The sequence below is a fragment of the Ruditapes philippinarum genome, unplaced genomic scaffold, assembly GCF_026571515.1.
Source record: "Ruditapes philippinarum isolate M1 unplaced genomic scaffold, ASM2657151v2 ctg3764_1_1_1_1, whole genome shotgun sequence".
Classification (NCBI taxonomy): domain Eukaryota; kingdom Metazoa; phylum Mollusca; class Bivalvia; order Venerida; family Veneridae; genus Ruditapes; species Ruditapes philippinarum.
In genome coordinates this window covers 21,545-44,339 of record NW_026867211.1, presented here as the reverse complement: position 1 = coordinate 44,339, position 22,795 = coordinate 21,545, and the positions used below count along the sequence as shown (strand labels likewise).

The following is a 22,795-nucleotide window of genomic DNA, read 5'->3' as shown; positions in this document are numbered from 1 at the left end:
AAAATATTGGGGGGGGGGGGGGGGGGATATTGAAATTGATGAATTTCTAGTGATTTACTAAACAAGAGCTGTCGGTAGGACAGCAACGCTCGACTATTCTTATGTAAAATTTTCTAAGTAAAGAAAAGGGTAAAATTTTTCTTAACAAGAGCCACCGCCGGGCTGGGGCAACGCTCGACTTTTTACTTTTTCTAAAAGCAAACAAAGAATGTTTGAACAAATCTTAAAGTTTCCTTTTTAAAAATTTAATCGGTCTGTTTTGTCACATTAGTTTTGTCTATGTATTTTGTATATATACGAAGGCTGTTCAAAAAGTTTGTGGACTGTGGCTGTACTGTTCACATCTTTAAAGCTGCGTACACGATTTTACAAGAGACAAATATTGGCACATGTCTTAAAAATACAGTGAAAAAATCAATGAAATGTGTTTAAAAATAACAATTCTGTGAAAATTACAAATAGCAAGGGGTACGCGATCCGGCGCACGCTAATGATAAAACAAAATGACGTTCGTGATATCGAAATTTCAATTCTGAAAGAACATTATCAAGTGTTCTGTGTCTCCAAATTATATAACCATAACCATTTTTCTGTTTGTTATGATGTCCCGAAAATGAAAGCGGTCACCTTTTCGCTTCATTCTCCGTATAAGGGTCCGAGAGCTGACCACTTTCTTTATCATGTTTTTTTAGTAATCTTGGCATACATGCCATATCCCCCACCAGGGGACAAAAACCCCCGATTTTCGACCATGTCTCCCGATCTCCCGCCGTGGGATCGAAATCCCCCGATTTTCAAAAATTCAACAAGCAAATTCGTTGAATTTATATCCCCCGCCGAGTACTGGTTATTATTAACACAACAACTGAAGACATAAGGCTATGCAACAGACCAGAACCATTTGATCAACTTTGGCAGGGGACCACCCTAGGATCATTCCTGTAAAGTTTGGTTGCTGTGCAGTCATTTGTTTCTGAGGAGATGTTGTTTAAAGAAATTGCTGACAACGCATGACGACGGACGGTGGGGGATCACAATAGCTCACCTAGATGTAAAAACATCTTAATCTCCAGACTTCATTATTCGTAATTTAGTGATGTTGATCATTATTCCTGTAAAGTTGGTTGATTCTAACTCAAGCACTCAAGGATCAAATAACAACATAATGAAACAGTTTTTACTAAGTCAAGGGAAATAACTCTACAAATACTGGATAAATCCACAAGCGAAACCCCAGGAACAAACTAAATATGCTGAGCAACTTTCCAATAAGGTTAAATGACTCTATGTCAAATACTTTTTGAGTTACATGCGACACATGTTGAAAATTGCAAACATTTTCTAAGTCAAGGGCAATAACTCTAAAAATACTAAATAAATCCAGACAAAAATACCCAGGTGCACAACTACACATGCTGATCAACATTCCTGTAAAGTATCATGACTTTAGGTCAAATACTTTTTGAGTTACATGTGACACAAGTTGAAAATTGCAAAATTTTACTAAGTCAAGGGCAATAACTCTAAAAATAGTAAATCCAGACGAAAATACCCAGGTGCACAACTACACATACTGATCAACATTCCTGTAAAGTTTCATGACTCTAGGTCAAACACTTTTTGAGTTACATGCGACACAAGTTGAAAATTACAAAATTTTACTAAGTCAAGGGCAATAACTCTAAAAATGCTAAAAATATCCAGATGAAAATACCCAGGTACACAACTACACATACTGATCAACATTCCTGTAAAGTTTCATGACTCTAGGTCAAATACTTTTTGAGTTACATGCGACACAAGTTGAAAATTACAAAATTTTACTAAGTCAAGGGCAATAACTCTAAAAATACTAAAAATATCCAGAAGAAAATACCCAGGTGCACAACTTCACATGCTGATGAACATTCCCATAAAGTTTCGTTGAATTCCAGCCATTAGTTGCAGAGAACTACTCCGGAAACGAAATTCGGACGTTTTACTAAGTCAAGGGCAATAACTCTAAAAATACTAAAAATATCCAGACGAAAATACCCAGGTGCACAACTTCACATGCTGATCAACATTCCCATAAAGTTTCGTTGAATTCCAGCCATTAGTTGCAGAGAACTACTCCGGAAACGAAATTCGGACGGACGGATGGACGGACGGACGGAAGGACGGAAGGACGGACGGACAACGCCAAAACTATATCCCCCTCCCGATTCCATCGGCGGGGGATAACAAACAAAAAAATTAAAGCATCATTTTTACCAACAAACATAATTAAACAATAGACTTAAACAACTTTTACAACTATATATGCCTGAAGTAATATTTCCCCATTAAACAGCAAGGGTCTAACGGATAATTGTATTGTTAGTTACTCCGACACACTTCAGCTGTCAAGGAATAACAAATTCTCCTTTGATAAACCTGTCAATCAGTGTCAGTATTGCAGGTGCTTAATCAATGACAGCGTCCGATACTAAATGTGTGACGTATCAATTTTTGTTGGGATATATAGCCCCGCCTTGAGTTTGTTGTCGGCATTGGGTCTTTGAAGTTGATAAGTGCAGATAAAAAAATAATATCAGGCAATAGAATCTCAAAGAATCACAGATTAGCAATGTTTGAAAGTATTTTTTTTATGTAACTGTGATCTATGTTGTTGCAAAAATAATATAAACTAGAACTATCACTAAATGTGATTAATACCCCCACAAGACTGCTTCGGAAATGAGGATGTTACTAGTAACAGAATACCTTGTAAAAGAATTGAAATATAGAGTTATGGTTGTGGGCAATTAAAGATAGTTGTGGTTTTTATATGTTGCATTTCCTTTCAATGTGGTTGGCCATTGATGAAGTTTAATTGAAGTACTCTGTAATAAGTCCAGAAAGACAAAGAAAAGGAACAAAGGGCAATAACTCTATAAATACTGAATATAGAGTTATAGTTCTTGTGCACTGCACTTCCTCTTATTGTGCTTGACCATTGTATGAAGTTGTTTTGAATTCCAACCAGTATGTTTCAAGTTATGCTCCTGACAAGGAAAAGTATCAAAGGGCAGTAACTCTGTATTTTGTCAAAATGGAGTTATGGCTCTTGTGCACTGCACTTCCTTTTAATGTCCTTGACAACTGTATGAATTTGTATTGAATTCCAAACAGTAGTTTTCAAGTTATGCTCTGGACAAGGAAAAGTAACAAAGGGCAATAACTTGTAATTAGTCAAGATGGAGTTATGGTTCTTGTGCACTGCACTTTCTCTCAATGTGCCGGTATAAAATGATAAATTCCCAAAACATGGCTATAAGAAATACCTTTGTTACCCATAATTTGATGAAATGACCTTTTTTTAATAAATATAAGGACACTTCATACTTGAGTGTATGTGTATAGCTTATGCTCCATATGGGGGGTCACATACACTTATATACTTTATACATGGGACAAATATAAAAGTAAAAACAAACACAGGGCAGGGGTGGTGGGGTATTTACAATATGGAGTCTTTTTAACATTATGGGTAACAGTAGCCTTCTAACCCAATTTATATGACCATTTGATTTACATTAATAAAACAATGTCTGGCATGTAGACAATTAAGATATTTTGATAAAAATTTCCTTTATCAAATAATACTTCCGTTCCAGGGCCACTTCCTAGGACCACAATAGAAAATTAATAAATATTAAGACTATGTAATATACATAATTATTTACAGTTAAAAGTATTCATTTAAATGCCTAGACAACCATTAAAATGTTAAAAAGTTAAAGTACAGAAGTGCAACACCACCCGCGTCTGCGTACAAATCAGAAATCGAAATATAATTTATTTGTATATATAATAATATTAACTAAGTGACCACAGGTGTATGACTTATATAACTTAGGTAGAGTACTACATGCCAAATATATTGCTCTTGTGGTTTCACAAAAGAAAACTTAAATGTAATTCACTGATATAAGTCATTATAAACTAAGTCACATGATTTCTATAAATTTTGTAAAGGACCAAATGGTGTTGCATCATGCCAAATATCTAAGCTCTGGGCATTTGTGAGAAGAAGTTCTTCCAATGATATTTTTACCATACAAGTCTGTATAGTTATTGTCACCTCTGGGTGAGAGGACCAAATTTGACCCCCCAGGTGGGTATGATTAATAAAACTGTATTTCATATCCGAGTTGTGGGCATTGCAGTTTCATAAAAGAAGACTTAAATATATTTTCTTTTTTAAGCCTATATCAAAATAATCACTCTTTAGAGTAAGTAAAACTAAACCTACTATATGAAGTATAATTTCAAATTTATAAAATTACATTTAATTATTTAATACCAACATTGACAATATGTGACCAGGAAATTATCAGTGTAAAGTTTCAAAACATTGATCAATGGTAACAAGACCATTAGAAATAGATAGCGCTATATAAAAAGAAATAATGATTTAAACAATCGATAGAAAAAAATAAAAAAATATAAAGGTGATCAAACAAACTATTTCATTTGTAAATAGGGTTGGATATCGTTCCTCACGAAACGGTCCGATACCGATACCGGTACTGACGAAACGATACGGGTATTTTATCGATACTGTTACTGATACTTTTACAATACCACATCAAACATTTTGCTGCAAGTATAAGAACTGAAGAGATACAGCATGTAGTGCTAAAAAATAAATATGTTACATTACTGGTCTTTCTGAAATTTCATGCTGTAAAGTATACTTTTCTCAAGTTCCATGTTTTGTGTTTACTCTTTTTTACAACATTTACACATGTTAATTGTAAAATACTTTTACTTTTTCATCAAAAGAACATGACATGATTTAAACACAGAAAAATAACTTATACAGGACAGCGGTCTGCAGCTGCTGAGAAGTCTACAAATTATTGTTTTAATCTTGATATTTCTACATCTAAAAGAATTTAAGACAATTGGTTATCTACAGTATTATTTTCTTACAGCTATTTATATTATTACTGTGTAGAAATTTTATTCTGATGCTGATATTCTTTTTTAAATCACATTATTGTTTACTGTAATAAATGAAATCACTGGATTGGTTGGCTTACTTTGCAATTTTGAATTACACTTCGGCCTCATTAAAACGCTCATGTTGGGGTCCAATGTCTCAACACCGCGTTCTAACGAGGCTCTCATTAGAACGCTCATTGCGAAATTACCGCATTACCCCACCCACTGCAGATATATTTAACGCTGATTTTTTTACTTACTGTTCAATGAATATCTACATTATCTTTTTCTAAAACCATTCAATGATGTAAACATATATTATATTCACAAATAATACTAATTATATTTAAAAGAAAGGAAAAACTTTCGAAAGAAAATTATAAATCATGAATGTAGTGTAAAACAGGTAGCCATTACTATAATGACGTTTGATTAACTAGGGGACACAACTAAAGCTGGACTGTAAATAACACTGTAATTTAAAGTCCAGCTTTAGTTGTGTCCCCTAGTAATCAAACGCCAATTACTTCCTGTCATGGCCGCTCTATTTACAGTGTAGGATTTTAAATTGATTTTGGGCTTGTGGGTTATTTAATTCAGCGAGGTTTACATGTCAAAGATATGTGTGTGAATTTTAGTTTATTTATACTCACCACCGAATGCCAATGTAACAGTTATGATATGAATTTGAGATTTTGGAAACAATTTGAAGACAGGTAAAACAACAAAAGACTAAAGAGCGGATAAACGCTTACCTGGGCATGTTTTTCACACCTTTGGCGATCTTAAATGTCCTAATAACAATTGTTTATTGTACTTGGCTATCAAATTGAGCAAGCGTTATAGCGCGCTATAAATCTTAGTCTACTTAAAAAAAAAAAAAAATTTTTTGGGGAAGTTTTTTTTTTTTTTTTTTGGGAGCCAAGGTCTATGAGCGCTCTACTGAGATTAGCGTTATAGTGAAGAGCGAGTTATCGAGGCTACAGTGTACAAGAAAGAAATTTTATCAGATGTTTTTTCAAAGTCACTTATGTTTCCAGTCTGTTCTACTACAACATCACAAACATATTTTCCACAAGTTATTAACTTAGAAATTTGAAAATACATGTATATGCACAGACTGTTTCCAAAATGACTTGTTTACATTTTCATTTTAACCAAATATTAGTCCTTGTAGAAGTCATAAAGAAAATACCCATGCTTTACAAATAATAAGGATTTGGTATTTATTAATATTGCGTTTACCTTACAATTTTATACATTTTTTATTTTTCAATAGCATGCACCGTGAACATCTTGCTACAGAAAAAAGGGTAGTGTCCTCACAAAATTGCATAATTCCATACTGCTCAAATACGCAAAAATACTAATAAATCCTACAAAACACTATATGAAATATGTTTTAGTTGTTTAAAGTATCACAGATCTAAATGTGTAACACACAAAAGTTGACCTTTGACAGGTGCATAATAGGCTATTCAAAAGAATATGCCTCCCTTTGATGTTGTTACTCTATCACCATCAAAGAGCCGCTGACATTCACACTTTTTGATTGAAGTTCTATCAGCATTCTTTTGTTAAGAAAATGTATACATGTTTAATAATAGTTCAGTGTTACACCAAAAACAAAAGGAGGGTATTTATTTGTACATGTGGTAATGGAAGAAAAGAACCTGGAAACATTAAATATGTATTCATTATGAGTGTTTAGAAATTTAAACTGAAAAAAGGATTTAATTATTTTTTAAAAGCATTGTTTGAATTAACAATTGTCATATGTTGGATTTACATTGTCATTACGGCAAAAGCTGTGTGCGATGTATTTGGAAGGACTGTGTGCGATGTGCCGATGATTACTCAAGTATTTGATTTGTTTTCTCGTTGTTTCTTTGACATTTAAAATTTACAAACTTTTACCAAAATCAGTTTAAATAATTATATTTTCCTGCAGAGTACAAAAATATTATTATCTTGAACATAAGTGACACAATACTTTTACAAAAATATCGCCGCGTCACAAACTTCAACTTTGCCGCGAAAGCCGTACTCGCCGCATGATAATAGTAGTTCATAGTTTGTTTTATGTGTTTGTAGGATGTTTTATTTAAAAATCTTCTTATTTTTTTGACATATTGACTATTAAATTATTTTTTTACAAAATTACAAAAGTATCAAATCCAGTACCGGTATTTTACGAAACGGTATATACCGGTTATTTACGAAGTTACTATTCGGTATAGGACCGATACCGGGAACCGGTGTCCAACCCTATTTGTAAACTTTGGAAATTTAGGAACAACCTTGTAAATGTATTCAGAAAATACTAAACAATTTTATTAAGATATATTGGATTTAATGATAAATTACTAACTTGATATATCTAAGACCAGCTCATGGGTGAAAAAAATCAGAATTTTATTCATGGGAATTAAAGTGTTTAAAAAATAACCAGCTTCCTAATAATTTATGTGGACAGAAAACAATGATAATTTGCTAAAAATAAGGCATACATGTATTTCCTACCTTTTCCTTAGTTTGTTTTGCCTTAGTTTGTTATTAATAAAACCTGTTGGTATCTATGTTTAACGAAGTTTAGATAACAAGCATATTGGAAAATGGGATTTATGAACTCAAAACCAAAACGTTCAAAAGACAAAAAGATGGAAAATTCAGTAAGAAACAAGCATGGACAACAAACAAAAGTTTACAGAACAAACATCTGAGATAAAAGACTCTTCCAGAAAGTTTATACAAACTAGTGAAATACAAAATAGTGAGGTAGGATTCCAAACTAAGTATAAAAACAAAGGCAAAATATGCCAAATCAAAGAGTCTGCACAAGTAATTGATGAATCTGATACAGACAACGAAGATTCAACAAAGATCAAGACTGTTGAGGCTGAAGCACCAATATCTCGCAAAATAACAATCATGGGCTCAAGACCATCCAGATCTCCCAAAATAACAATCATGGGCTCAAGTCCATCCAGATCTAAAGAAACAAGAGAATATGGCTTACATGATTCATATTTGAGAAAACCAGAGAATGATAAACATAATCATAAACATAAAGCAAACATAAATACAAACAAATTTTATGACAAATCACCAAAAGTCAGAAGTTCTGACAATAATGAGACACAGAAATCAATAATGGATAAAATCATAGCACAAGGGAATGTCCCCTATGTCCCTAGGAGAAATCGTCCTGCACCTCCACCTCCTGATGTTCTAGAACTATAACCTTGAACTTCAACCTCACATATTTTTCCAGAATAAAAAGCTATATGATTCTATAAACAAATAGCTTATACTTATGTCTTTTGATATTCCAGTGTTGAGTGTTAATAATGTTAAACGTTTTATGTTAAAACACATTTTATAGAATATAAGATTGTGTATATTTCTCAAAAACATTTTAGCTTTCTATTAAAATTAATATTATGCTCATCATAACTTTTTTCAGCCGTTAATCAGCATGAAGATGATAGAATTATAAGAGATTCTATATCTTATATTTAGCACATGATTTGTAAATGACTTACAAAATTGCAGCCAAGGGAGTAGAAACTGCTATGTGAAAAGGATCTTTTATATTCTTTAAGTTAAGATGTTTCGACACCTTCCTTTTAATACAGAAATGTCATTATTTTGTTAGTTAAAAAGAAAATAGGACTCACTTTGTAGTCAACAAGGAACAGGTGATAAGTTTCCTTATATTTTCAAATGTAGTTATTTTACACCATGTTTGTTTGTTTGTTTTGTTTCATTTTACGCCTTTTCCCATCAGTATTTCAGTCATATAGGCGGGTAGTTTCCTAACCATCGTTCCTGGAAAGTTACACCAGTACTAGACTACCTTCCTCCGCGCTAAACTACCAAAGCATCTCCCGGGGATCGAACCCACGCCAGAGAGGTAGCTGGATTAGAAGTCATCGACTCTAACCCCTCGACCACGGAGGCGGTCTTTTACACCATGAAAGACACAGTTATATTACATATAACATTAGACAATACTTAAGTAAAAAAAAAATTTAAAAAAGGACAATAATATCCAATATAATAATAACAAATTTCTGGTCTGGTGCAAGCTTTACTTTACGTGAATTTTGTTTGAAAATAACCACTTTCTGATGAGATGCGACAATTACTTACATTTTCTCATGAAAATAAATCTTTTTAGGATACGATACTTAAACATCAACATTTAGCAGGTTAATCTTTAGATGTTGACTATGAATCCATATCATTGCTTTACTCGAACACAGTTTGGATATTTTAAAACTAGATAAATACTTACTGTCCGTCAATTATTTATATTCCGAGATGTATATACTAGTACAGCTGCCGACGCTTTGAACAGTATTTCTACCTATTTGATTGTACAGAGTGATTAAAATAAAAAAGAAAATTTTACATTATGAATTTGTGTCTGAATGTTCAAAGTCTTATAACATTTTAATTCAAAATTCATAACAAATCACTTTGTGCTTACATAATTCTAAAAACATGATAAACAAGAGCTGTCGGTAGGACAGCAACGCTCGACTATTCTTAGTGCTTGATAGTAAAAAAAATGCTTGATACAGTTACCTCCTCCTGTTTACAGGTTGGGGTCATGATGGTAAACAAGTGTGCAAAGTTTCAAACCCATATGTTAATGGACTTTGAAAATATTTGAACTATTACAAAAACTTTAACGTAAATTCTAAGTCGAAAAAGGGGCATAATTCTGTCAAAATGCTTGATAGAGTTACCTCCTCCTGTTGACAGGTTGGGGTCATGATGGTGAACAAGTGTGCAAAGTTTCAAAGCCATATGTCAATGGACTTTGAAAATATTTGAACTATTACAAAAACTTTAACGTAAATTCTAAGTCAAAAAAGGGGCATAATTCTGTCAAAATGCTTGATAGAGTTACCTCCTCCTGTTTACAGGTTGGGGTCATGATGTTGAACAAGTGTGCAAAGTTTCAAAGCCATATGTCAATGGACTTTGAAAATATTTGAACTATTACAAAAACTTTAACGTAAATTCTAAGTCGAAAAAGGGGCATAATTCTGTCAAAATGCTTGATAGAGTTACCTCCTCCTGTTGACAGGTTGGGGTCATGATGGTGAACAAGTGTGCAAAGTTTCAAAGCCATATGTCAATGGACTTTGAAAATATTTGAACTATTACAAAAACTTTAACGTAAATTCTAAGTCGAAAAAGGGGCATAATTCTGTCAAAATGCTTGATAGAGTTACCTCCTCCTGTTTACAGGTTGGGGTCATGATGTTGAACAAGTGTGCAAAGTTTCAAAGCCATATGTCAATGGACTTTGAAAATATTTGAACTATTACAAAAACTTTAACGTAAATTCTAAGTCGAAAAAGGGGCATAATTCTGTCAAAATGCTTGATAGAGTTACCTCCTCCTGTCTACAGGTTGGGGTCATGATGGTGAACAAGTGTGCAAAGTTTCAAAGCCATATGTCGATGGACTTTTAAAATATTTGAACTATTACAAAAACTTTAACATAAGTGGTTACGCCGACGCCGACGCTCGGGTGACTGCAATAGCTCTACTTATTCTTATCGAATAGTCGAGCTAAAAAGGACAACATTACAGTATGAGACAATTTCGAAAATTAAGACCACCCCACAATTAAAATCATTTTTTCTCCAGAACCACATGCAGTCTCATTAGTCGGGTTCTACTGTATCTAATTTTCCAGCTTTACTAGGAGGGAAACACCAGGTGTCCCTACATAAACTACTTTCCCTATTAGAGTGGAACAATGACTATAACCACCTAGCCAAGGACGTCACCTCTTTTAAATCGGAGGGCACCAATTTATCAAACTTTTAAAACAATCAATTACACAATGCTACAAAGTACATGTATATATCCAAAATCTGAACATTTTGCTTAAAAAGTAGGAATTTTAGATTTTTTTCTTCAATTCTAATTCTGCCATTTTTAACCCTAGGAGATAATTTTCGCATACTCTTAGTTGGGACCAATGTAGTTTCCACAGGTCCAGGATTCTTATATTTTGCTCAAATGTAATTCTATGAAAAAGAAACAAAATAACAACAGTGAATTACTGAATAATTTTGACCCTATTTTTACAATCTGATTCTTATGTAGAGGACCGAAAGTGGTACTATCAAAGGCCACTTAAGTACCTACTATATAATATCTCTTACAAAATATTTAAGCACTGGCAGTGTATTTAAAGACAAGTATATTTTAAACTATTCATTTTAGGCAAGAGGACCAGTAATTGCTAACCTGAGAAACAAGGAAAGACTATCCTGATCAATGATATCTTCAGTCAAAACTATTTCAACTTTACTTCTCATAACAAAAGGCTTATTTTATGGTATTGTTTGATTTTATTAACCTGTCAATTGCGTTACACGGTCAGTGCACATAAATAAATAATTCTTTGATAAATTTTTGTTAAGGTTCGTTTTAATCTTATTTTGTGTATGAAATAATTGTACTGAGCTCTATAGCACAAAAGGGTAAACTATCAGTTTGTATAATTACTACATGCCCAACCAGGCAGAATTTTTTTCTTATCTATATTTTCAACATTATAGAAGCTATGATTGTTTTTATATTGTTCTTTTTGTTTAAATATCTTTTTAACTTATATTGATAAAGTCTATGCTTTTTTTAAATAATCTATATTACAATCTTATTTAAGTTAATAAACGTTATATCAATTTGTAAAAATACAATACAAACAAGACAAAACAGAGGTCTTGGTTGCCAGACCAGGGGTAATCATTAATTGTAATCATTGAATTTTTAATCAATTACATGATTACAATGTAATCATCATGTAATTGATTACCTTGTCCAAAATTGATTAATTTAATTGTAATTAATCAATTACAGCTAAAATTCAGTCATTATGATTACAATTTGATTGACATTGATTACTTTCAGATTTAACAGGAAACTATTTTAATTCAAAGGATGCCTTTATTTTATATGATACAGTTTACCCGTGTATTTACATTTATACATTAAAAGCCTTTAATTAAGACTACCATCTGGGCTGGACCAAAGTGGTCTTAATTGTGGGTGGTCTTAATTTTGAGTATTCTTATCATTGCTTACATACTTTATGACCATGGTCTTTTTTAGTCATTTTGTATGAAAAAACAGTATTATCTTAAGTCAAAAATATAATATAAAAGACACTTGATATCTGATGAGAGGAAAACATATTTTTGAAGAAATTTAACATTAAGTTTTCTTTGGTCAGATTTCAATATCAATTATTATGTGATGTACATAAATCACCTGTCAAATAAAAATTAATTCTTCACAAAATAAATTTGCTGAAAGCAGCATTAAACCACTTTAAAATTTAAACTTCTCACCTTATTTCATACAATAACTCAATAAATAAGTTTTTCACACCTTGTGAAATGAAGTGTCATGCAAAGCATTCAAGCAGACCATAACAACAAATTTAAGATCTAGATAGGTGTTGACTTTAATATCAGTCTTCTCAATAATTTGGTCAAATTAAAAATAAAGCAAAGAATTTGGACTGAATCAGGTGGTCTTGAAAATAGATTTATAAGCAGTTGTTCTTAACTCTAGATCATAAAACCACATAAAGAACCGTGTAAAAATAGTCTTATTATGGAGGTGGTCTCAATTCAGGGGTGGTCTCAAGTAGGGATTCTACTTCTTTACATTGAATGTAATCAATTATCAATCAATTACTCTCTTAAATGGTTGCTTCATATCCATGTCTACTATTATGCAAACATTTTCCATTAACATATACTGCAACAAGAGCACCACTAGGAGGAACACTATATGCCCGAAAGTGTTTTTTTTAGTAAGGATGAAGCATTTATAAGACATGGGAATTTAATAAAGTATCAATAGGGGTCTAATCTACACAGTATGGACAATCATCATATGAAGTTTGAATATTGTGGGCCAAATGAAACTTAAGTTATGCTCCGGAAACTGTTTGCAGTTTTAAGTTAATAGTGACCTTGACCTTTCACCTTGTGACCCCAAATTCAATAGGTGTCTTCTTCCTAATATGGACAATCATCCTATGAAGTTTGAATATTGTGGGACAAATGGAACTTAATTTATGCTCCTAAAACTGTTTTCAGTTTAAGGTAATAGTGACCTTTGACCTTGTGATCCCAAAATCAATAGGGGTTTTCTACCTAATATGAAAAATCCTCCTATGAAGTTTGAATATTGTGGGCAAAATGGAACTTAAGTTATGCTCCAGAAACTGTTTTCAGTTTTAAAGTAAAAGTGACCTTTAACCTTGTGACCCCAAAATCAACAGGGGTCTTCTACCTTATATGGACAAAACTCCTATGAAGTTTTAATATTGTGGGCAAAATGGAACTTAAGTTATGCTCAAGAAACAATTTTCAGTTTTTAAGTTACAGTGACCTTGACCTTAGACCTTGTGACCCCAAAATCAATATGGGTCTTCTTCCCAATATGGTCAATCATCCTATGAAGTTTGAATATTGTGGGCAAAATTGAACTTCGAGTAATGCTACAGAAACTGTTTTCAGTTTTAAGGTAATAGTGACCTTGACCTTTGACCTTGTGACCCCAAAATTTACAGGGGTCTTCAACCCAATATGGACAATCATACTCTGAAGTTTGAATATTGTGGGCAAAATGGATATTAAGTTATGCTCCGGCAACTGTTTGCAGTTTTAAGGTAATAATGACCTTAGACCTTGTGACCCCAAAATCAATAGGGGTCTTCTACCCAGTATGGACAATCATCCTATGAAGTATTAATATTGTGGGAGGAATGGAACTTAGGTTATGCTCCGGAAACCAAATTGCTAACGGAAGGACGGACAGACAGACGGACGGATGCCAGGGGGTATAACATAATGTGCCCGAAATTCTTTTAAAACAAGCAATTATCATAGTATTGCAAGCAATCCATAAGTCCCCTACCGGTTAGAACCCCAGCAACATTTTGATGGGCCATTGGCCATTTAATTTTACCACTGAATGAATGACATGAATGAACTTAAATCTTTTGAGTTCTAAGTTTGTCTATATCACAATAATGTGTTAAGTTTCCCTGCCTAGTAAGGAAATTATGTTTATACAACCTTGTCATATTTTTTTGATGTAGGATTTTAAAGTTAATCCTATAAGGAATGAAGAAGTTGGAGTAAAAAATACCAATTTCTCGAAAAAAATCTAAGTTCAAGGGGGACATAATTCTGGAAATAGTCTTGCTAGAGTATTTAACCTTCTCAAAAATGTTGAGTGATAATAAGAAACATATATATGAAGTTTGAAGTAGATACATTCTGTACATTATGAAATAAAGAAGTTATCTAAAAAAGACAACATTTTTTTTCATAAAAATTCTAAGTTCAAGGGAGGTAATACTGATAATTTTTGTGCTAGAGTTGTAAACCTTGTCACATATGATGTGGTTGATGACCAGAAACTTATATCTAAAGTTTGAAGTAAACACCTTAAGAAACAAAATACTTATAGTGAAAAAGCTGAAAAATTTAAATCAGAAATCTTGAAATTCAGGCTATTTGTTGCCATAGCAACCAGACATTTCAACATAGGAAGAAAAGAAAAAGATGTGTATAATCTCCAGACTGCAATCTACCCATATTTCAAGTTTCATAAAAATATTTTCAGTTCTTTTTGAGTTATCACTGGATCAACTTTATGTGTTAAATTTGTCATATTTTCAGACTATTTGTTGCCATAGCAACCAGAATTTTCAACACAGGAAGAAAAGAAAAAGACGTGCATAATCTCCATACTGCCATCTATCCATATATCAAGTTTCATAAAAATATTTTCAGTACTTTTTGCGTTATCGCGGGATCCAGTTTTGTGGACGGACGGACTGACGGACTGACAGACAGACAGACGGACGGACGGACAGACGGACGGAGGGTAAACCTAAAGTCCCCTCGGGTTAAACTGGTAGGGAGGTCAACAGTAGTACTCACACCACAGACCTCACTTATATTAAACAAACAACTTGACCCTCTACGCTATTGAGGATGTGATAACAAATTTCACATTTAATTCCCCTAAGTTACACTGGCAGAACCGAAATTTTAATTGAGTGCCATAATGTATTCATAACTGACAGGTCAGTAATGAATCAGACTATAGATAAAGTGATATTATATAAATATATGTATAACACACAGGTGGTCAAAAATAAAACAAAAGTTGTTAGTAACTTAGAAAAGGTAAGGTTTTCCCTTGTTAGCCCAAGGTACAAAGCACAAACACTCACAATGGTTATTATTAATGTATTTACCATGTTACTTTGTAACTGCATAACTTTGTATGTACCCCAGGATTAGATGGGAAAAACTCACATTTGCTAAGTTCCTTAGTATTCCTACTGTTAGCACTGGTGACTCACTTAAGAACCCTATCTACACCAATTTACACCTTTTTGAGAAGAACCACCAAAGGTGATCTGCAAAAATGGCATGGCTGGGGACAATGAGAATGGGGATGTTGGGATTAAATCTTTGAACCATTAAGAGCTATCACTGGGAACCTGTTCTTACTTTTAACTTGTTACCAATAAATTAAAAGTATATGAATAAGAGCAGCTTCTGGTTTGTGACAATATAATAGCCAAAATAAGTCAATATTAACCAATTCATTGGGGTTTTTATTTTAGTTTGTCTATTTGGGGTATTTTTATTTTAAGACACACTGACACACTTATAATATCAGATGACTTTCAAGCTGGTGAAAGAAGACCAAATGTGCGCCTCGGTGCATTTTTTCAGGAACGAGTATACACCTGAGTAGAACAAACACATTCTGTAAGCTTAGCTTAGCTGAAAAGCTTCCTCCCATGAAAGAATTCAAAAGACCCGGGTGAGATTTAAACCCACCACCATGTAGAACCAAGTGGTTTGAAATCAATGAGACTATGGGTTTTAATCTTCAACATTATCCCAGAGTAATTTCAATAAAGCATGACATATATTCAAGTGAAAAGTAGTAATAAACTTGAAAAAAAATCTCATTAGAAAAGTGATCAACATTTCTTACATCTAGTTCAAAATATATTAACATCCAACATATAAAGTTATGGAAAATAGAAACTAAAGGCTGGTCTTAAAAACTCCTTGACATGTAAAGTGTAAAATTGAATGTGATCATTTATACATTAAACTTTTTTATCAATTTTTGTAAAGTTAACTCCTTTTTTTTAAATTTGTATGCTCATCTGAATGGGTGCACTTTTAAGTTCATTCTAATGTTTACTGTTGAAATCCCCAAAATAAGCCAAGATTCAAACTTAAAACAAGAACTTTTAAGAAGAAGAAGCTATAAATCATTTGAACATCTTAAAATGGCTTATGCAGAATAACTATATACCAAGTTTGATGAAGTTTCATTCATACACTTACAAACAGGTATCTTACAATGGAATTTGTTTTGCTAAGGTGTAATCTAAAAGAAAATGACTCTGCCAAATCTTTTTCTGAACAAAATTTGTAGAACTAAAGTCCATTCCAGGATGTTTCATACTTATTTATTGGTTTAATTTAGCATAAACTTCAAAATGGAAAGGCAAAACAATAACAACCAGATCAACACATCTTATTTGGCTATGCTTGGCAACTAACAGCATTCTACAATATCTGAAATCTAGATAAAGTCATTACCATTTGTACATCAACAGCCCTGCATGGGTCGAACACATCCTCTTCTAACAAAGTGACAATCTTTGACTTTACGTATTTCACATCTATTTCACTCTTCAGTTTAACTGGAATTTTTACATCACATCTGCCCCACTCGCATAACGTCTTTATCGCCTCAAGTCGTAACAGCTGATTGTCTGTTAACAAGCTCGGAGAACATAAACTCTGACATACTGTAATAATACAGACACACGATACATTATTGTTGCCAATTTTTTATGCAAAAGATCCTACAATTTAAGTATTTTTTTAATCATTTCGGGAAAATTCTTGGGACATCAATATACATGTAGGAGAAATAAGTGAAATATGTTTCTATTATCATATTCTAAGAACATGCAAATTTATTTTAATTCCACAACAGTTGTTTTGTTTTTTTCTGCCTACATCTCTTTCTGAAACTGGTGTGAAAGAATGTTTGAACTAAATCCAAAATGACTACTTTAATATATAATGAAAAAAAAAAAACAAAAAAAAAAACAATATTTAATTAAAATCATTAGGCGGCAACTTTTAAATGAATTATCCTTGAATTTTATCTCACACATTACTGGTCATTTCTGCACATAATAAGCACTTTATACAAAAACATGAAAACATGAACATCATGTCATAACTAATGGAAACATAAAGAAATTGCAGATAAAGATGAATCCCCTTATTTTTAAAAATAAGAAAACTATAAATTAGCTTTGCCAAAACAACTACCTTCATTTGTTGTAGTAACATCATCAGAATCCTGACTGTCTGGTCCATCATTAAAGTCCAGATCATCTACTTCCATTGCATTATTGTTGTTAGACTGGTCCTCAAAATCTAAATCAAAATCATCATCAAAGTCATCTAGAAGCTTGCTGGCTCCTCTATTAAATCTAGACTGGTTTAAACTAGAGTCTGCACTAGTGCTACTAGCCTGTCTGTTGGTACAGTGCTGCAAAAAGATGAATGTTTGCTTTCAGAATTCATTATTTTGAATACAATTATCCTTGCAGAGCATGAAGATAGTATTCAAAATGCAAAACTAGATTTCCTACTTTATACCCTTGCAAAATTTCTTTCTGATGAAGCTAACAATTAAAGAGGGCAATCAGCAGCAAAATAATGGTGGAAGGACCAATTGCAGAATTTATGTTAAAATACTGTAAAATTGAAATATTCTTCCAACAACAAAAAACAGCAAAAATTACCTTTTCATTTGCAATGTCTAAGAGGACAGTAACTAGTGCTGATGGTGTAGCAGACCTACATACTGCAGACATTATCCTACGACACTCCTCCATACCTCCGATACTCTCCAACAAACTTTCTTCGTCCCAACAAAACAAGTTCCGTAACTCCTTCACAATCAAAAACAAATTTGAGTATCCATCTTTCTTGATAATTTCTTGAAGTGAGTTTGAAACTTTTTTCAAAACTCGGACTAAACTTTCATACAGACTACATGTAACTATAGTTTGTGGTGTAAGAATCTGGTTGCCTAGCAACAGTGACAAGAGCCTGCAAACCAGCCTTAAAAATTTCACACTTTCTTCTATGTCTGATACCTGAAATATAAATTGTTTTTATTTCAAAACTATTTGATAATAATGGATCTAAGATATGCTATTTTTATATTACTCTCCAAACCCACCCCCACCTAAAAAAAATGTAAAAAAAAATTAAATAAATTTCCATCATCAAAATACTGTAAAACAATTTATTTTTCGCGAGAACCTTATTTCGCGAATTTGAGGCAAAATGTCCAAAATAATTATTTCGCGTCAACATGAATTCCCCTCTTCCCGAAAAATGTGAAACCGGAAACCAGATGTCATTCGGATATTTTCTGTCCTGTCCGTTCACTAACTTTGCGTCCTTTATTGTGCAACGGATGCATTTATAACTATATCAATTTTTCTAATAGCTTGCTAATCTTCTTGTTAAGTGAAACTGTCTGTCTAATAATGTGTCAATAAAGTTTGATAATTATTTGATATGTGTTCACTGTGTTTGTCATGTATTACTGATTAGCCATTCAAAGGCAAGCAGACGAAAATCAACTACACGGTACTGAAATTTGTTTAACCTGTAGTAAACGATTATGTTTACCCTCCGGCTTAAACTGTAGTACAATACAATAAGATACAATAAATAGATATGTTACAAACAACTCGCAGGTGCTTAATTATTTGTACCAAATACCGAAACAGTTATTCTGAAAATCGTATTTTCTGTTGTTGTTTTTTTTTTCATACTAGTAATATGTACGATATGTGTATGCTGCAACACTTGAATAGCTACATGATGTACTAGAACTGGTTTCGATACTTTCCCGCAGATATATATCCATGTGTACGCATTTTCGGATTGTGTTCATTTTCGGACAAGTGTATAGACAAAGTGAAATATTCGCGAGAAATATGAATTCGCGTCTTAGAAAACTCGCGAATATTAGCGAAAATAAATTTCTCGCGAATAATAAGTGTTTTACAGTAATGAAATTAAGCTAATAATCATTTATCATATGGCTTATGTACAAGAATCACAAGTGGCACATTCTTAAACAAAAACATATTAACATAATTTTTCTTCAATGACACTTTGTTCTATATGGTTTGATATACTCAAATCTGTAAGCATGCCATACAGCCAGGTGTATACCTAATTATAATAAGTACATGTATTTCTGTAGTCTGAACCAATATCGAACTTTATCTTTAATATCTTTTTAAAAAAATCGACATACTTCGCCATGAATTGAACAGTTTAATCAATAACTAAAAATAAATTGCTTTAAACATTATATTTTCGACTGGACTGTCATATAGGGAAAAGATGCAACAAGTACCCAAATAAGCTTTGAGACATCTGAGATCCGACTCTGTTGTTGTATTGAGTTTTTTTTACTCCATTTTACACTTAATAAATTTAAAACATTGCACTGTAAACCTCTGCATAAAAACCACAACTTGTGAGGCAAAAATTTTAGTTGTTGCTTAGAGGTGTCGATATGAGAGGTTAAATTTAAGAAATAATATATCCCATCATGCGATAATTTTCTGATTTGGATATATTATATTATTTCGATTCTAACATAAAATCAACAAATATTATGCTGCCATACCTGATATTAAGCTAAATTGCACCTGATTTGTTTTGGTTCTTATTTTCAGCATGTTACATTTTCAGTGGTTACGTCACTTGTCTTATGGTTATGTCACATGTCTTAATATAGGATGTCAACAATGATTTTATTGCATAATAACACTCACATTCAGTCCTTCTATGTGCAATAGGGAAAAATGCGGGTCGTGTTAGAATAAGTCGTAAATCACTATCAGGAAAGAATTGGTTCTGCTCTTGTATAAAGGAGTATACTGGAGAATATTACCAACTAACCTGTTCTTCAGCTCGTGAAGTATAGAACTGCACTTCTGATTTTACCAAATTTTCAACCATCAACAGCACTGTTGGTATATGAACTGAGTCAATGTTTTCTATTTTCTTTCCTTTTTTAAACAATACTTCTTCCACCTCTAGCGGCATCTCAATGGCAGTCTCTAGGTAACATCTCTCCAATGGACTCATTAAAATTTGTTCATTTTTGCACCCAGTCAACCTAACAGTGAGATTTCTCAAGGTCAATGTCATTAATGCATGAGCTGTCCAATTAGGATTCAGCTTACAATGTGACCTTGACCCTTCAGTTTCATCATCTCTTGAAGGCAGCAACCATTGAAGAAGCTGTTTTCTAAGAGGAAATTTAACGTCCGCTGAAGCAGACGCAATGGTGACTGCTAAATTTGGCACATAATTTTCAGGAAAATCACAGTATTCTAAACACTGGCATAGAAATATTACAGATTCAGTGATGGGACGTGTTAATGATGGCATAAAGATGGACCAGATATCCTTCCTCGGTGTAACCAGGCGTGCCTCAATCATGGCAGAAAGCAAAACATATCCCTCTGGTTCAGCATTATGTAGACTCACAAACCTGAAATTCAACATGGAGAACAAAATTAAACTGCTGATCAAAGAAATAAAGTTCACATACTTGTATCAAAACATACTGCCAATCCTGAGATCAGAAAATTCAAATTAAGATGTAATACAAATATTTCAACTTTTCTTCTTTTCAAATCATTGTCTGATAATCTATATGCTTTATTGTTCAGATTTATTCTATACGGACTACAAGAAAACTATGACACATCAAAAAATTTGACACAAAAAATTTCCACTCATGTAACTCCATTTCACTCACTCCACAACAATCAAAAGCTAATAATCTTTGAAACATGACATTGCCATGAAAACATTTTTTTTTTTTTTTAGTAACAGTGGCCTTGACCCTAGGGGCTCCAAAAGCAATCCCAAGTGCGGTCTCCACATAAGCTTGTTATATTCCAAGTTTGATAACAATATATCACCCCTATCTCAACTTATCAATCAGGCATTGAAAATTATTTTCAGAGTCACTTGTTGTGCTGGACGAGTAGCTTCTAAATTAAATATGCAGGCAACAATTTTCTACTCGTCCAGCATCAAATTCTCTTAAATTCTACTTGTAATTATGAGTGGACAAGAGGAACTTTTAATCTCTGTCAACAAGATACCAACTTTGATGCTCACCAGCACACCCGCCATTTGCCAATCATATATCCAGGATTTTCAAAATTGAGAACCTGATTAAAAACCAGTCACTAAATGCAAACCTTCTATTTATAATTCATAGATTAATGACCAAGCCAGGAAATATCTTTTTTAATGATTAAAGTAACTTGGTATCAAATTTACCTCAAAGTAACCATCCATATTTGATTCCATGTAGATTTTGCTTGCTCTATCAGCGTATCTGTTTCCATGGCAACAATTGTATCCCAGCTGACGACAAATGACTTAATACACCTCATTATGTATACCATCAGATCTGTCCTGATAAAATGCAAAATACATGAAAATAATTTGATGCATCAATAAAATTATATTACAGGAAAATAAGTTAGTATTTCAATATAATATTATTTCAGAGATGAAATGTAGAATCAGTGCTTATTTTCATGCAATTAACACTGTCTAATACCAAAGCAAGAACTTCAGTATCACACCAACACATGAAGGAATGAGATAAATTTTACAGTACATTTTACTAAAATGTTGAAACAGTAAACACCACAGTAACAATTTTATCAAGTTTAATGGATCTTTGATTGTATATCTTGCCTGTTTTTAAATCTTCATCAAATAAACCATTTGAGGTTGTGGTTAAACAAAAATGGTTTTACTCCCCAAATTAAACCAAATTATCATGTGATAAACGTGTGCCACACATAGGACTTGTATTCACATATCTTTACTAAGACAATCAGGGGCGTTAATAATTTTTGTCGATAAAAAAGAACATCTAATAACAATGTAATGCCCTTTATCACCTGTGTTACATTTTAATAAGCCAGATTGCTTTGTTTTAATAACTCCAAATATATTGCTTTCAGAATTATTCCCCTTGTCTTACAACTGCACCTTGTCATGATAAGCAAATATTCCAAGTTTTATGTTTATATGTTTCAGTAAATATTTTGAATAATGGGCTATATTAAAGTCTTTGCACAACGACCATAATAGCTTGAATTTATCTTCGAAACAGAAGCAAAAAAATACGCTACCAAAAGTAGAGAGCCTGGTTAGGTTGCATGGCTGTACAGGACAGTTTAGCTCTGTACTGGTAGAAAACACCGATCACTTTTGGTAATACAAACCTTTTACAGTCTGAGAGTGCATGTGACAGGCATAACAAATATGGTATAACCTCATCTCTTGGAATACTATCAGTATACTTTGATACAAGGCCTGTAACAAGCTGTAACCTAAAATAACATAAAACCTGTCATATTTATATCTCCTAACAATAATTATAAAGATAAATTAACTTACAATTAAACATGATCATACTTACCAGTAATATTCTCAAAATAACACTCTTGTGACTGTATTATTTCTAAACATTTTTTTATAAATTAATGCATAAATAAACATTTCTTATAATATCAGAAATTTTTAATAATGAATTTTAATTACAAAAACATCAATGCAACATTTTTTTAATT

At 32.7% G+C, this 22,795-nt stretch overlaps 1 protein-coding gene across 1 annotated transcript in view; it reads right to left on the bottom strand.

The window, feature by feature from the left end:
• Positions 1-22,795, bottom strand: part of LOC132735315 (serine-protein kinase ATM-like) — an 80,847-nt gene that overhangs the window by 43,831 nt on the left and 14,221 nt on the right. The window contains exons 11-16 of the mRNA XM_060722255.1: positions 22,448-22,555; positions 21,486-21,623; positions 20,085-20,682; positions 17,894-18,250; positions 17,415-17,637; positions 16,668-16,879 (exon numbers count right to left, since the gene is read on the bottom strand). Of these exons, the coding sequence (XP_060578238.1) occupies positions 16,668-16,879; positions 17,415-17,637; positions 17,894-18,250; positions 20,085-20,682; positions 21,486-21,623; positions 22,448-22,555 (1,636 nt within the window). The remainder of the gene's footprint in view (positions 1-16,667; positions 16,880-17,414; positions 17,638-17,893; positions 18,251-20,084; positions 20,683-21,485; positions 21,624-22,447; positions 22,556-22,795) is intronic.